Source organism: Mixophyes fleayi, chromosome 6, assembly GCF_038048845.1.
Source record: "Mixophyes fleayi isolate aMixFle1 chromosome 6, aMixFle1.hap1, whole genome shotgun sequence".
Lineage (NCBI taxonomy): Eukaryota > Metazoa > Chordata > Amphibia > Anura > Limnodynastidae > Mixophyes > Mixophyes fleayi.
Genome location: NC_134407.1, coordinates 87489448 through 87506296, shown reverse-complemented (window position 1 = coordinate 87506296; position 16849 = coordinate 87489448). Strand labels below are relative to the sequence as shown.

Below are 16849 nucleotides of genomic sequence, written 5' to 3'. Positions count from 1 at the left end.
AACTTAGAAAACGTTGAACATTTTGTGAGCGGACTGAAAAGTGTGCCCAACAATCAAATTCGGTTTGGCCTGCAGATAATGTTGTGACTGGAGGCCATCAATATCAATTAGTTTTCCATCTTTGATCTCGCAATTACTTTTTTCCTTCAGGAGTAATACGTATGATCTCAATATTTTTCACTGACGAGCGTGCAGCTTAAACAAATTCTTTAGAATTCTCAACCTGAAATCTGTGCCGTTTTACTCTACTCCACACAGCACATTTTATTACAGATCATATCCTATCAACCACCCCCTTGCCATGGGATTTGGCAAAGTACCACCATTGTCCCTCCACACTGATGTCTTCTTTCATAAAGCAAAGGTTCAACATTGTAAATCTATTCTTAAATTGGGCTGCTTGCCCCATCGGAAAATATATTGATGTTTAGTGAATTTAACTAATTTTTCAATAAAGTTACAATTCTTTTCAGGTAGGCAACTACAGCATACTTGTTGTGTGCAAGACAATCGCTGAACGTTGCAAAGGAACGTTTTTCTTCCCTTGAGAGCCATGCACAAGCAGTAAATACAGTGATCGGATTGTGGTTCCAATGTGCTGACTGTATTTAATCTTGGGTCACTGCAGAGAAATTTTGCTCAAAATCAATTTGGCATACAGCCTCACCTTCCTTTAGATTTTCAATCATGTCGGTGAATGTTTGAGACTGAATACTATTAACAGACATGACTTTTGAATCTAAGTAACTGAATTTAACTCAGCAATACCATCTTCAAGTGAGCCTTCAGTGTCAACTAGTTTGGGGTGACAAACACTTTCTTTCCATTGCTTTAAGCTAATGCTGCTATAAGTGTCTACATTATCAGAAATTAATGTTCTGAGATCTGTAGTGCAGTCTTTACATTTACTTGTCATGCATTCTTCATTTTTTTTGCATCACTACAAACAAATTAAAGCAGTTGACTTGTTTCTTGTGGAAGTTTATATCTTGTTTGCATCGGCAGGGTACACAAAGTTTGCATGATACTTACACACAGCCACACAAACATTGTGTGGCATTTCACATGAAAGGAGAACACGCTCGGGAATAGAACTTAGAAAGTTTGACTGGATCACCACTAGTCTTAAGGGGGAATTCAAATTGGTCATGTAAGTGTAGGAATAATGTGGCGCTAACTGTATTATCGTTAATACGAGGCCTGCAAGCAAAAATCAGCGCTAAAGTTACTGTACCAACGGTAATACTGCACACTTGCCGTAGTAACGGTAATAGTGCACAGGCTGCGTTATTCTTTAAATTTAATTTGCCTCAGTGTTCAATTTGCCATGGGTGGGACAGTTTATAAAAAAAAAAGAAAAAAAAAAAGAAGGTTAAAATCCAGATAATGCAACTGTATAATTCAGTTAATGATTTTTAGAGGTAACGAACTTATACACCTAACCTCAAAACCATTATCTCACTACAAAACACTTTTCTATTTTTCATCGTCACAGCCAGGACAATTAAAGCACTCTGTTTTTGCAAGATAAATACTATACACACTTACCTTTCAAACGAATTCTCTGATGAGGTACATACTTTAAATAGCATCTAGACTCACTAAGAAATGTAGAACATAAACATCTGATGCATATGTAACGGTGGCAACTTTGGAAGCAAAACTCGTTCAAGTAGGCAGCTAACAATATATAAATTTCGACCATGATGCAAGACAAAAATGGTGCTGTAAAATAATATTCTATCATGGAATATTAAATTGGGAGGTATTTACTAACAAAATAATAAAAAATTGAACCTTGAGAATCCCTCTCATCTCCACATTTAAAAAAATAATTGCTGCAATATTTATTCATACAGTGCATCACTTATTGTATGTTATGCTAATTCAAACTGTACCTCCAATTACCCCGTTTTAACCCCTAGCTCCATATTCAATTTTATCTTTTTTTTTTTCTTTATCTACCCTACAAGTGCTTTAATAATTAATACAAATTTAGTAAAGACTACATTAAAAAAAAATGAATTTGCCGAAGGCATTATTTTCAAATACACCAGAGGGTGTCAAGGTGAGTGAATGGGACGAGTGTAAAAATGTGCAGTGACTTCTGTCAAATCTCCGCCGCAAGGTGTCGCATGGGTGGTGGAGACACTGCGTATAATTGAATCTCACCCAAAGTAAGTGTTGAGAAAAAAAAAAAACCCAACAAAATTTAGCTTGTCACAATCCAGCACACATCTAAGTCTGTGTGCAGAGTGTGTGACAAAGTGATAAAAACCAACAACCTGGTCTACTTAAAATGATGAAAACGTTCCCTGTCTATGCCACTCTGCCTCCCTAATTATGCCATCACAAAAGTTTTTTTCTGAAGAGCTGACACTCTTACTCAAGAAGCCTTTGGCTCTCTCTTAAACCAATTATCACATTTTACAACAGTCATCAAAGCAAAAGATCTCTCGTTTCAAACTATGTAGCATTTTAAAACCAAGTTGTATGACATGTGAATTCGTAAGAACACCGAGACCTGAACTTAAGTGTAATTTAATATTGAAAACAAATCCACAATGCTTAAAATAAAAACAATTAACAAAATGGCATACAAAGATATAATGCAAGCATTTTTTTTTAAAATAAAAATGGATAAAAAACAAAACAAAAAAACCCCCACAAATTCTAAGCTTAGGTATGATCAAGTTTCTGTTTGCTGGGAGAAGCATAATAAAGGGACACTCCTCAAATATGACAGACTGACAGACTCCCAAAAAAATCCAAGCCCAACCTCTGGACATGGACCAAGGCAACATAACCCCCCCAACAAAACAGACAACCAGAAAACCAAATCCCATTTTTTTTCTACATTATGTTGTCAACAATACCCCATGACAACCAGCAGCATAAAAATGGTGGGTAAATGGGCGATACCAGAAAACACCACTAACAGAACTCAGAATAAGACAACAGCTGCTTCCTAAATGTCAAAGAGCAAGAAGAGAGAAAACATGACTCATTGGGGCCCTCGATGATACGAATATATAATAACCATTAAAACTATAATCTTTATTGATGTTTAAGATAAAATGGAATAGAAGGAGGAACAAGTATTCCAAAAGAGCAAAATGGTAGCGAAATATTAAAACCAGATAAGTAAAAAAGTGATAATAAAGTAAAAAAAAGGTGATTAAAATGGTAGCTCTGCCATCAGCCTCGCTGTGTGTTTCTCATATACTGTAATTTATTCCAAGTTGCAACATATTGTCACGATTACATAAATTCTGGCAGCAAATGAGGAACCCACAAATGCCAACAAATTTCAGACAACCAGTGGCAAAAAAAGAATAAATATTGGGCTATAAGAAACAGGACAGTCACCTATAATAAGTCGTATGTACCGTGCACATCTGACATGCAAGGATGGATACAGAAATTGTAATATTAGGTAACCAAGCCTGTTGACACTGAAACCCTGTTTGTGAATACCCCACTGAGCCGGATGGATGGTGTAACTGCAAAGGTAAATCTCTTGCCAACTGATTATGCCAGGACAACCACCAGTGAAAGAGTAGGAATGCAGGACTAACCAATCAACACTTTTTGAACCATGAACTTGTTCCATTGCCTCCTTGTGTGAATGGATACATCAAGGCTATGGTTTCCAAATTTAGTTGAAACACTTAACCTTTCAATTTTTTCCACCAGACTTTCAGGGCAACCTTGACTACACAATTCCAGGTAGTCAGAATCCACATCCTCAAAAGTGATGAGATGACCACATAGCTCCCCAGCCTTTCATGCTGGAATTCGTTGTAAATCACCAAACAATTCACCGGAAGATAGGATCTCCCCCTTGATACAAGTATACAAATTGTTTGGACGACTAAAAACATTCTACTCTGACAAGCAAGTCCTAACAAGATTTGTCCAAAGATTTCCTCAAGATTCTTTAATTGGGAAAGAAAATCCACCTGAAGTTAACATATGTGGAATTGTACAAAGGCAAATGCTTTGTGAACTACTGTCATTGTGTGAATAAATTAACGTGCTGTAAACTATCCTGTAATCATGTTTTGCTTCACTTAACTCTTGCAAAAGCCAACATTGGGACGTGGCGAAACTGGAGACCCTGAAAGGCTGTTAATACTCTAGTAATTTAATTTTTCTGTCAAAACAAGAAAAACCCAGATGGCCGTAGAGCAGTTTGACCATACAAGAAGGTTGCCTGGCTTCAAATCTACAGAATCCCTCACTTATGGAAATAATCAAGAAACCCAAGACATAAATTATATACCCCATTACCATCCTGTGGACATTCTCATGGCTGGAACAAGCCCTTATTAGATTTCAGAGCCACAGCATTTCCTTTTAGTAGCCTCACTTTACAGTATGGAACAATACTTCCTTCCAAGCAAACTCTTGTTTCTAGAGGAATATATGCTGGCCATGCGATCCTAAAGAAATTATTATGGCAATAGACTAATTCAGGTTACTCCTTCAAAAGTAAAAGGAACATTATATTGTTTCTAGATGTAAAAGACTGAGCATCACCACCTTGTTCATATGGACATCAACCAAACATAGTAAATTGCTTGTTGTGAATCTACATACACCACAGTAACTCCATATTGTGGCTAGTTTTTGCTCTTTGGTTTCCTTATGCCTCACCGCTTAGATATAGATTCACACTGCAATCTCTTCTCTTTCTGAGAGTAGTAAGTCAAAGAGCAATCCTGTATAACAAGGTAGCCTACTAACCATCCACTTAACCCCTCATCTACTCTGCTCGCTCTTCCCTCTCTCCCCTGGTCCCTTTCTCTCTCCCCTGGAACCACCGCTCCCTCTTGTGTCTGATTTGTCCACCCTCCCTTAGGATGTAAGCTCGTATGAGCAGGGCACTTCTTCCCTCGTGTTTCCATACCTTCCTTACTCCATGTCGGTCCCGGAGTTTCTGAAGCAATAAAAACATACCACACTCCAGAACCTGTATCCCAAATGACAAGGTTATATACATAATTATAATAGGCAGCACGCTGGCTTATTGGTTAGCACTTCTGTCTCACAGCACTGGGGTCATGAGTTTAATTCCCAACCATGACCTTATCTGTGTGGAGTTTTTATGTTCTCCCTGTAGTTACATTTTTTTCCTCCGGGTGCTCCGGTTTCCTCCCACAATCCAAAAACATACTGGTAGGTTAACTGGCTGCTATCAAATTGACCTTAGTCTCTGTGTGTGTGTGTGTGTGTGTGTGTGTGTGTGTGTGTGTGTGTGTGTGTGTGTAAGGGAATTTAGACAAAGCTCTATTGAGACAGGAACTGACGTGAATGCATTCTCTGTACAGCTCTGCGGAATTAGTGGTTCGATATAAATACATGATGAAATAAATGATAAATGCTGTAAGAAAATCAAAGTTGCACTTTGTAAATTAACATATGTAATATATATTTAGTGATGTAAAGATACATTGCACTTTTTTTTTTAATCAGATGTTTCCAGGTACAATTTGAATATAGATAATAAAAAAAAAAATGTTTAATAATGACAAAAAAACAAATATAGTATACAGATACAGAATAACTCTAAGATGCAATAACTAAAAAAAAACACATTCTCTGCTGAAAGTTAACAGATTAAGATCTGCTTGTCAGAATGCTCTATGCTAGACTCTTACCTAAAATGCAACAGGTTTCACTTACTTCTCTTGTACAGTTGCTTTGAATCTGTGAGTGATGATAGCAGCACTGCACAGGAGAGTCTCAGTCCGCTAGCTTGTTTTGGGAAGGTGTTGCCAAGTTTGCTATGTTATACGGGCTATTATAGCTCCGAAGCACGATACTATATGAGTAGACAACTATATTTCAGTACATCTGTATCATGGTTTTATTTGGGAAAAATTTTATATGCAGAATTTTACATACAGAAATGCTGCATGCAGATAAACTGTATGCAGCACCTTAAGGAAATGTACTGTACTCTAAAACACCCTTAGGTACCATTTCCTCACATACACAACTATCGAATGTGGCATTTTTGATCCTAAATTCTGTAACACACACACGTCAGCAGCCAATTAATCTACCATGTTTTTGGAGTGGGAAAGGAAACCAGAGCACCCAAAGAAAACCCACGCAAACTTGGGGAGAACATACAAACTCCTCATCGATAAGGCCCTGGTTAGAAACTAAACTTATGACCCCAGCAGAAGTGCTAACCACTGAGCCACCACGTGGACCCCTCACACTGCTTCAATCACACTCTGCTTTACGATACGCAGGGCTTCACTTGAGGCCCCAGCTCTTATTCACTAGTAATCAGATTGATGGTATAAAGCTGGAAGGACCTGGGGGCCACAGGTGAAGGCTCATCGGGCTGCCTGTTGCCCATCAATGTCTTACAGCCATTTTCTGTAGATAACTTTTTGAATAAATTCTCCCTTTTTATGTTTCCCAAAGCTTTTAGATGCAGACATTCATTACAAATAAACAAAACAAAAAAAACCCACACAAATGTCAGACTACATAAAAAAAAAAAAAGCACAAAACATTGTTAAATCCATAATAAAAACACAAAAACCAGTGGCGTCCCCTTAACCAGAGATTTTTTTTCACAAAGTATGAATACAAACCAGATTTTTAAGAAACTCAAGAAAGTATAAGATTAAAATGCAAATATATATAATGAAATTTACCCGTTTTGGTCCACTGAATATTTTCCGGCTGCCATCTTTGCTTTTATCTCCATGTCTACTAGCAGGCTTTTTGAAGACTTCAGGTACAGCATAGGAATCTTCAAAAGACTCTAAAGTAGTCCAAAATAAAAATACAACTCACAATATAGCTGCAGTAAACTCACTTAAACACTAAAGAATAACTTAAGATCTGTAACTACTTTTCAAAAAGGTGTACATTACAAGAAAAAATAGATGCTATTCATGTGAGAAATGCGATGAACCATCTATTGAAGGTTGCTTATTTAATTAATGTTCTCAGAGCATTTACTACAGCCCAAGAAAAACTAAATTCTAAAATTGTACTAGCTGCTGTAAGTGATTATTATGTTTAAAAAAAGAGCATTACTATTGCCCATTGCTTTAAGAAAAAGTACTCCTGGACCACTATTCCAAAGTTATGCCAACTGACTTAAGTGTCAAGTACTCAAGGACAGTTAGAAGTTTACTTTGGTTGAATCTTCTTTCTAGTCTTACGTTCTCCCAGTAATAAATCTAAATATGAATATAAACTGAACACAGTAGCGAAGACTTAAGTAATTGTTACTAGGGATTTTCTGAGGGGTAACCTGCCTTTACCAGACTACTCATTAACAATAACACCACTATCCAGTTTTAAGCAATGACTGTTAAATTCCACTGTGGACAACAATACAATGGAATGGAAAAATATTTCCAAATAAATTACCGATTTATGGAATGTCAAGAAAATTTTGGGAGGAGGAAGCAAATAAAAAAAAGGTATAACAATTTTTAAATGCCCACAATTTTTGTTTAGCCGCCAGCACCTATCCCAACAGGTAGAGCTATGGGGATCCCATGCCAGGAACCTCTGCAGTTGAGCAGTACTCAAACAAGCTGCAATGGACGCTCTACCTGCATGGATAACATGAAAAGTAAAAAAATATTTGGACATATCCTTTCAAATGATTTCAATAACTTGCTATTTTCAAACCTCAGTTAGTTTGATAGGGTGTTAGCTAAGCAGTACTCAAACAAGCAGCAATGGACGCTCTACCTGCATCGATAACATGAAAAGTAAAAAAATATTTGGACATATCCTTTCAAATGATTTCAATAACTTGCTATTTTCAAACCTCAGTTAGTTTGATAGGGTGTTAGCTAAGCAGAGGAAGACCAATGTATAAAAGTATCATCATCATCATTTATTTATATAGCGCCAGTAAGTACACACATTTTAAGAGTTTCTATGGGTCAGCTTTATTCTATACCAAAAGCATTAACCACAGAATAGAACTTCTTGTATCATGACAGTATGAATTTTTTTCTTCTTTTAACTTCCTATAGTGATGCGTATGAAGTCACAATTCCAAGCTTCAGCATGACCAGAGCCTCTCCACTCTGAGTGATGGAAAAGGGTGCAGTCTGCGACTACCTACTTAACTTAATTTCCTCCCTATCCCAAGACACTGGACTTGCCTCTAAAAGATCAGTCACAAGTAAAGCATACCTCTTCCTAAATTCTATAGTGCTTGCTGCAAACATTTTGGTGATCAGACTGGCTATGCTTTAAGTATATCCCAAATGGCATGGTGGCTAAAAAACTGGGACCATAACAGACTAGTATGAAGTTAATACAATAAGGAGCACAGGTCCTAGTAAAATATGATAAAAAGCGCAACAGCGGCCAATATGCTTTTAAACATAATTTAATGGGCAAACTGAATTTTGTTGCATGAGATGCCAAAATAAGAGAATACTTAGTTAATTTAATTTCCTTGAAATACTTAATGGCAGCCATCACAATGAGTTCACTTCTTAAACCACTGAGTAGAGAAAGGAAGAGAAACACCCCTGGAGATCAGAATGAAGGGGGAAGCTACCTTATATACCTTCTGAAACAGCTCCCAAACGGTCCTACAAAAACAGACAGAAATCACAGGTGGGAATAATAGGCTGCCATTAAGTATTTCAAAGAAATGAACTTAACGGAAAGTATAATGCTCTTATTTCCTTCTCATACACCATGGCAGACATTACAATGGGATGGACCCAAACAGTATAATCAAATAGGGCTGACTTAGGAACTATAAACATTGAAAATGCATTACCAAACTTTTATTGAACAACTTCTTGAAATATTTTGCTTTCAAACTGTGCATAAGCAGGATGTGACATCTAGCAGATCATGTCTGCTGAAAGCGTGAAGAGATGACCATGCAGCTGGTAAGAAGATCTAGAGTATACAATAGTCTATTTCTTTCTTACAAGCTGGTTGTGGAGAGAACTGGTAGTATAACTTCTTGGTTGATATGGAAAGTGAAAAACTACTTTAGGTAAAAAAGCAAGGTTAGTCCGTAATACCACTTTGCCTGTAGAAATGTTTGGAAACTGTAATTTAAACCATAAGGTATGTAGTCCTCTAACTTGATGAGCAGATGCAATTGCTATGAGAAACACAACTTTAAGTGTGGCCCATTTGAGGGAGTTAACTCATAGAGGTTGAAAGACATTATGGCTTTTAAAACAATACTGAAAACCCAAGGTGCCACAAAAGATTTGATACAAGGATGTATTCTCCTTACTGCATAGAGAAAAATAAAAAAGGCTTTTGGCACGGAGTATGGAGTTCAGATACCTGCACTTTCAGGGTAGAAACAAGAGCTCCTTGTCAAAAGTGTTATTAAGAAAATACAAAATAACTGGAACACTGGCAGTAGGGATCGTAGTTTATATATGCACCACAGAATGGGAATTTCTCACATTCTAGAGTAAACAATTATTTTTGCTCGCTTGAACCAGCAGTGCTTTATCAAAAACACCCTTAAGTTTTAATAGTGAACACTCAATCTCTAAGACATCAAAGGAGGCGCCTGTGTTTGGGTGAAGAACCGATCCATGGTGTAATAGGTCTGATTGGCATGGTAGAGTACATGCTTGTTCCAGAAGAATTCATTAAGCCACCACAAATCTTGGGCAACAAGGCAAAAATATAAAAATCGCTATGATCTCCACTACTACTTCCTTGATTTTCCATAGGGTGAAATGAGGGGAAAGGAGGGAAACACATACCCTAGTTGAAAGTTCCACAGCACTAACAAAGCATCTACTCTCACTGCCCCTATGTTCCCATGAGAAGAGTAGAACCAAACTTTCTTGGTGCACAGAGTTGTTGCAATTAGATCAACTGGAAAACTGTGTGTACTGCAAATTCACTTGGATGGATTAGGCATCTGCTGAGATAATCCGCTATGGTGTATTGTGTCATGAAGCGCAGTAAGTGACTTCACATTGCCTATAACTTGATTGATGTCAATTCTGACATCATTGTTTTTCTTCGGGTGTTTCATTGTCTGTTTAGAAAAGCAAGGATCTTGTGAGATGATTGTGTAATAGAAAAGACTGAAAATACTGAATTGCCAAGCTGCTCTTATCTCCAGAATGTTTGCATGCAGATGCTTTTTGCTCACAAGCCATGTTTGGGTCACCACTGCAATAGATGGGCGCTCCAACCCATGGAGCTGGTATCTATTTTGAGTACAATCAATTCTTTATTTTTTAATCTTGGATCTTGCAACCAGCTGAGACTCTCTGGCGACCTTCGTAAGCCTGATGACATGTTCCGGAGAAATCAAATTGTGATCCCACAAAGTATGCTGATGGCTCATGTAAAAATTCCAAAGAGTCTGAAGCGGATGTACCAGTAACTGAATTATGACAAGTCTTTCAGATGTCAGACATTTCGGACAAAGTGATATTTCACACTGGTGTTTCTCCGTTGACAAGCAAGTTTACTCCACCTTGCTAATTTACAAGGGATCTTTGGAGTACTCCCTCCTTTGCATTGTTATTTGAATCTTCTTCAGACTAGTTTGTGAATGATCTAGAACATGATTTCTTTTATATATGCTTAATTAATGTTGTTAGATCTCCTACCACGGGTTGGGTAGGAGCTTGAACAACCTTATAGCGATGCTGGCAACGCCGACATCGGATACACCAACGCAATCACACCAAAGATGTAATTCCTGACAGTGCAAATAGCGACAGCTTATACACACATGAAACAATTCTGAGGAATGAAGGTCCCAGTGGCCTACAATGAAGTCACTTGGACAGGAGACACTATGATTCGTGCTGTTAAGGTAGTAATTTAAGGAGGCGCCGGCTGTACAATGTTGTTTAGCAGGCCTAATACATTATTATACTATAATATTGCCATGTTTATCATTCAATAGCATAATTGTGAAGATAGTGCAACCAAATTACTGTGATTTAGAATTATATTAGATTGGGCCTCTTTAGGTTTTTTTTGTTCATACAAGATGGTTTTTGCCACGTTGATAATCCAGCCATGTTCTTGTAGGAACAAAATGACTTGTGTAGTCATATCCTCAGCAAAGTACTCCGATTTTCCAAGGGCTACTCCATGCTTTCCGAGAGTGCCCATAAGGGTGAAATTCCTTGGAGATGTAAAGGCCGAATGGAAGATAGGTGAACTGGAAATGGCAGGTTCCCTGACCAAGGCTGAGAAACCGATAATGGTGTACTGCAATAGAAATATGTAAATAAGTGTCCTGGAAATCTATTGAAGAATGTAAATTTCCTTCTTTTTTTTTTTTTTAACACACAAGATTCTGTAGAACCTTGTGAATATGAAAAACTGAGCTTTTTCTCTGACATACATAAAAGGGTATACTGAAAAGGACACACGTGTCGTCAATTCCCATGAATTTATAAATGTGTAAGAATTATGTTCACAAAAGCTAAACAATATGGGTCTGCCTTAATTTCTATGATTACCTGCTGCATGATCAAAGAAAGAAACCAACGACCCACAGATAGGAGGACCAGATCTTATATCATCCAGATCGCCACTAATATTCAATGTGTCTCTCTGTCCGTTTACCCTCTCCTCTAAGGAAGTCTATGCAGGGTACTTTTTCAATATTCAGGCCATAATTTCCTTAAATTGTTCAGGTGGTTGAACAGTTTAAGTTTAGGCTGAGGAGTACAAGTTGTACAAAAACTCCTGCACAATCATTTTTCCCCCAAATACAATGTTATGGGATTTGCAGCGTCTCTTTCCTTGCAAGAAAAATAAAATTACCCTATAATAAGAAAAATGTAGAAAACACCTCCAATTATGGGGCTCTCTTGGAAAGGATGACGCAGGTTTTTTTTCAGGCAGGCTGCGTTTCCACTGCTGATAAGTGTCACAAATGTCTGCCTCAAAACTTCTTGTGACCGGCGTGCACCCAGCATATCTTAATATGGCTGCTGGCCTCTCAGTATGGAGTGATCTCCTCTGCCTTGTGCCACCTTAGCATATATGAATTTCTTGTCATGAGTCCCAAAGATTGTTAATGGAGGCACCACTGAGCATCTAAAAGAAGGGGGGAGCAGTGGCTCTAGTCTTATCTAGAGGTTTGTACTCACCCAGTCATATGAAATGTATCCGCAGTGTTACTTTAAGTCTCTTGTCTGCTACCCTCAGGTAGGCAGAAGGTGTACCCAGGGGAGACATCCTCTGTCCACGTTTGTACTAGAAAAATGCACTACAGGGGCCCTCTGGAGCTCTGGGAAGTCAGGATAAGCTCCAAAAAAACCAATCCAACACCAAAATGAAACAAAACAACACACACACACAGAGTAGAACGGGGGTGGCCAACCCACGGCTCTCCGACTTCGACATTGAGGCTTCTGGCTGGCTGGGTGATTTCAACAACCCAGCCAGCCAGGAACCTCAGCGAGTCTGCCAGCAGCCTGCGTCATGTGACCTCTGCATAATGCAGGGAGTTCACATTATCACTGGTATCCAATCAGGGAAGAGATGAGGAGTGTGTGTGTAGTCTGCTCTCCCTCCTTCATCTGTGCATGTTCCAGCGTCTGTGTGACAAGTAAGGGGCATGCGAGATGTGGCTGATGCCATTTGGGGATATCTGTTTAAATGAGTGGAGGTTTAATTGGCATGTATGGGGCATATGGGTAGATTTCATTGCATGTGGAGAGGCGGATGTGTATGTAAGGGGCACGTGGTGAGGTCTGGTGGGAATGTGAAGAGGTTTGAGGAGCATGTTGACTATTTATAACTTTTTTCTTTAATCCCCACTTAAACAGTTCCCTCCACAGCAATTGTGGATACACAAACACCGTGAGTTACTCTGGAGAGACTGTAAGTACCCTTTGAACCCTCCTACATTGGACACAACAGCAAGGTAAGATCAGAGTTGATTATTCTAAACATTTTGGCAATGTTGGATATCTTCTTTTTTACTTAGCAAGATATTAGTAAATTATATTTTATTTGCAATGTATGTGTTTGCGCGTTATGTATGTGAATGCTTATACTGTGGGCAGCACAGTGGCCTAGTGGTTAGCACATCTGCCTCACAGCACTGGGGTCATGAGTTCGATTCCCAACCATGGCCGTATCTGTGTGGAGTTTGTATGTTCTCCCTGTGTTTGCGTGGGTTTCCTCCGGGTGCTCCGGTTTCCTCCCACACTCCAAAAACATACTGGTAGGTTAATTGGCTGCAATCAAAAAATTGACCCTAGTCTCACCCTCTCAGTCTGTCTGTCTGTGTGTGAGTGTCTATAGTAGGGAATTTAGACTGTAAGCTCCAATGGGGCAGGGACTGATGTGAATGAGTTCTCTGTACAGCGCTGCGGAATTAGTAGCGCTATATAAATAAATGATGATGATGATGATGATGATACTGTGTATATACACACATATATAAAAAAGTAAAGTTGGCTCTTTGCCGTATCTATGGATATTTTTGGGCACTTAGGCTACGACTGGCTGGCCACCCCTGCACTAGGAAACTCCTTACTCACCCAAAAGACAGGGGGGAAAAAACCATCAGAAAGAAGGAACTACCTTTTATACCTTCTAGTTTATTTTGCTGTTTCTGCTCAGTTGATTAAGGCGTGGCGTTGTAATGGCTGCCATGGTGTATGAGAATTCAAAGTAAAATTCAACCCTAGTTGGTGTACAAGGCTTTTTTGTTCTAGTAACAAGTATATCTGAACATTACACAAAAACAAATAATAGTTCAAATACAAAACATACAGGAAGAATATGGTGATATTATTTAAATAATTTAACACCCAAATAAAACTGCATTAAGTCAGTTACTCTGAGTCCAAAAACATATAAAAGGATGTTCCAAGGTTGATTGCATATCCAGGAGAAATATCAATAAACATTGACCAGTACAAAAATACCAAAGTTGGTGCCCACCACCTGTTTTGTGCAGTTATGAAGCGAATGATCACTCACCTTTGTTTTTGCTGGGGAGAGGACTGCTGCTGGTTTGAAAGGCGGGCGATTTCTCTGTAAAATTTGGTGCAAAATTTGCATTTTTCTCCTCATTAAATCTAGACAAGCCAACTTGTACAATTTTCATCATGCATCCGAAAAACAGTATCCCTGTAATGAATACTTACCCATGTTATTTGAAGACTGAACAATTTGCACATTTGTACTGACTCCTGATCTTGATGCAATGGATTCGGATGGGACTGTGGTATTCTTCATTTTCTTCTTTGCTTTTCTCTCTTTTTGATGCCAGTTATCTTCATCTTCATCCTCACTTTCACTCAAGTCATCAAATCCAAAATATTTAATTCTATAGCTTGACTGTCCAAATGGTTTAGAACCACCATCCTCACTAATTCCATCCTCTTGGTCATCAAACCCAAAAAACTCCAATTTGGCATCTTTTTTGGATTTAGAATTGCCAGGGCGAAACCTTGTGGTTGTTTTTGCTGTTGCAAGATCAGCTTTCTTTCTTAGACGCCCTGCTTCCCCTATATCTGTAGACTGGTTTGTAGTAAACTCATCCATACTTCGTTCCATGCTATCCTGTATGGTAACGTTACAGACAGATAAACAAGATGGATGGAGAACTGTAAAATCTCTAGTCCGTCCAGTGGTTCTGGTGCCACTGCTTTTATTCACAGTGTTCGCCTTTTCAGCAGCATTATTAGACTTGCCTGTTTTATAACTTGGGCCATCTAAAAGTTTGTCGAAGTTTGAAGAACCCTGTGTAGATTTTGATTTATTAGACCTACAGTATGTCCTACAAGTACTAAGCTTAACACCACCTTGGACAACATCCTCACTCATTTCCTCCTCAGAGTTGTCCATCTGTTCCTTAGTGAAGGGGAGACTGTCATCTTCAACTTTGGGATCTGAAGGACTACCTCCATCTAGACTCAAGTCAAGTTCATTAATTTCAGAATTTTCTTCATTCATCTCCTCCCAGTCATAAAGTACCAGTTTTTGCGCGTTTCTGGTCTGTTCGTCTTGTACTGAAGAGTCCAACTTCTGTACAGTGTCTAACTCCCAATCATCTGTCTCCGTGGAGAAACTAGGCATGAATGATTCAACAGGCTTCTTGCTGCTGTTACAAGATTTTGTGGAAAGACCTAAGTTTAAGGTGTCTAAAGATTTCTTGCTGTCATTTTCAGTCTTCTTCGGAGCAATACAACTATTTTTGTCCTCTATAGGATTCTGCACATTACCTATCAAAAGAAAAATAAGAAAATAAATGATACATTTTAAATGCATTTTTACAATACAAATTTAAACATGACCATGTTCACAAATGCTTAATCACCAACAAATTAATGTTTCATTTAGTTCATCAGTTTAGATAGATTGCATTCATTTTTCTTACAAAACAAAAACAAACTTTCATTAAACTGAGAAAATACTACTCGGTGATGCACTTCTGACAAGGGGAACAGCTCATCTCTCATTTCATTGACAAGTCTAACCTACAAAAAATACTTTAATTGCTGTGCAGACTTTCATCTATCCTAACATATTATGAACACATGTCCAATAACAATTAAAATAGGACACTAGAAATCACCTCCAATCAACTATCTGCTGATCTCGATGTCTGATCTCCCCAGAGAGCATACCTCAGCAGTTACCACGGATATATTTGTACCAGAGTCCAGGAGTTGTGTTTTAAGGAATTTATTTATTTGTTTGCTCATTCCAGTAAATTTACTGGTGTTAAAGTCTATTTGTGATTTTATACCTTCCGGTTTTTATTCTCCTGGTGAACAAAATACGCTCTATATAGCTATGGTATTTCACCTTTTTTAGCATATTGGGAGAAGTCATTCATCACAGTTTTACAGATGTATTTCTAAGGATTTTTATAAGACATACCACACTATGAACGGTTTCTTTTTTGTCCATATATGACACACCGATTCACATGTTTATAAGAGAGAACTTTTCCTGGAAAATATTGCACTACAGAACAGTGAGAAATTGAAGGAACTCTATATTTTATTGATATATATGGACATATCATTTGGCGCCATGTTCAGTCATATTTTTGTGTTGTTTGTGATTTTATTAAGACCTTTTGTGGAAGAGGTTTATTGGTGAGAAAGGCTGCTGAATGTTTTATATTGTGCCTATTTATTTCAGTTTTATTTGTTTTTGCAGCCCAGCCAGCGCCCCGTTTAAAAAATACATAACGTATCCAACGTGGCGGCGTACAGCGCTCTCGCCCCTTTGAACAGAATGATTGACGTGACATCATCACGCCCGACATTTACAGTGAGGAACGCAAAAAGAGCAGCCATGAGAAGAAAAGAAAACAGCAGAGACGAAAGAAGGCAATAGAAAGGTAGCGTGAAGGGGAACAAAAGCAGCATGGGGGCACAGTGTCAAGTATCAGGAAGAATTTTATTTTTGTTTTTTCTTAATATTATACCTTAAAATGCATATGAAACTTTTTGGCCCACACAATCTTAGACTGATTATTTGCCCCATTTGGGGTTTTGGGTTTAATATGCCTGCTTTAGACTGAACATTTTCACATACTAGTTAGCGCTAGTGTACCAGAGCACTGTGGTCTTAGGTTAAAATCTAATGAAAGTCAATATCAGCATTAAGTTTTCCCCATATTAATTCCAGATGGTGTCTTTTCCCCCCACATGATCCAATGTCATACAGGTAGAGTAACGTCCTTCTAGCTAAATTGGCTCTAGCCCATGTGTGTGTGTGTGTGCCTGTGGTAGGGAAATGTTTCTTAATTTTTATTTTGTATTTTCAATATACGATTCCACAATCAACGTTCCAAATCACATGTAATGTCCCCATTTATGTCACCGTTTCCAGTATTGTGCATCAG

At 38.2% G+C, this 16849-nt stretch overlaps 1 protein-coding gene across 2 annotated transcripts in view; it reads right to left on the bottom strand.

Moving 5' to 3' along the window:
• Positions 1-16849, bottom strand: part of WAPL (WAPL cohesin release factor) — a 97928-nt gene that overhangs the window by 69295 nt on the left and 11784 nt on the right. Inside the window, exons 3-5 of one of the 2 annotated variants that reach the window (XM_075217025.1) lie at positions 14133-15212; positions 13966-14019; positions 6681-6790 (exon numbers count right to left, since the gene is read on the bottom strand). In XM_075217025.1, the coding sequence (XP_075073126.1) occupies positions 6681-6790; positions 13966-14019; positions 14133-15212 (1244 nt within the window). The remainder of the gene's footprint in view (positions 1-6680; positions 6791-13965; positions 14020-14132; positions 15213-16849) is intronic. The other variant, XM_075217026.1, reaches the window with a different exon arrangement.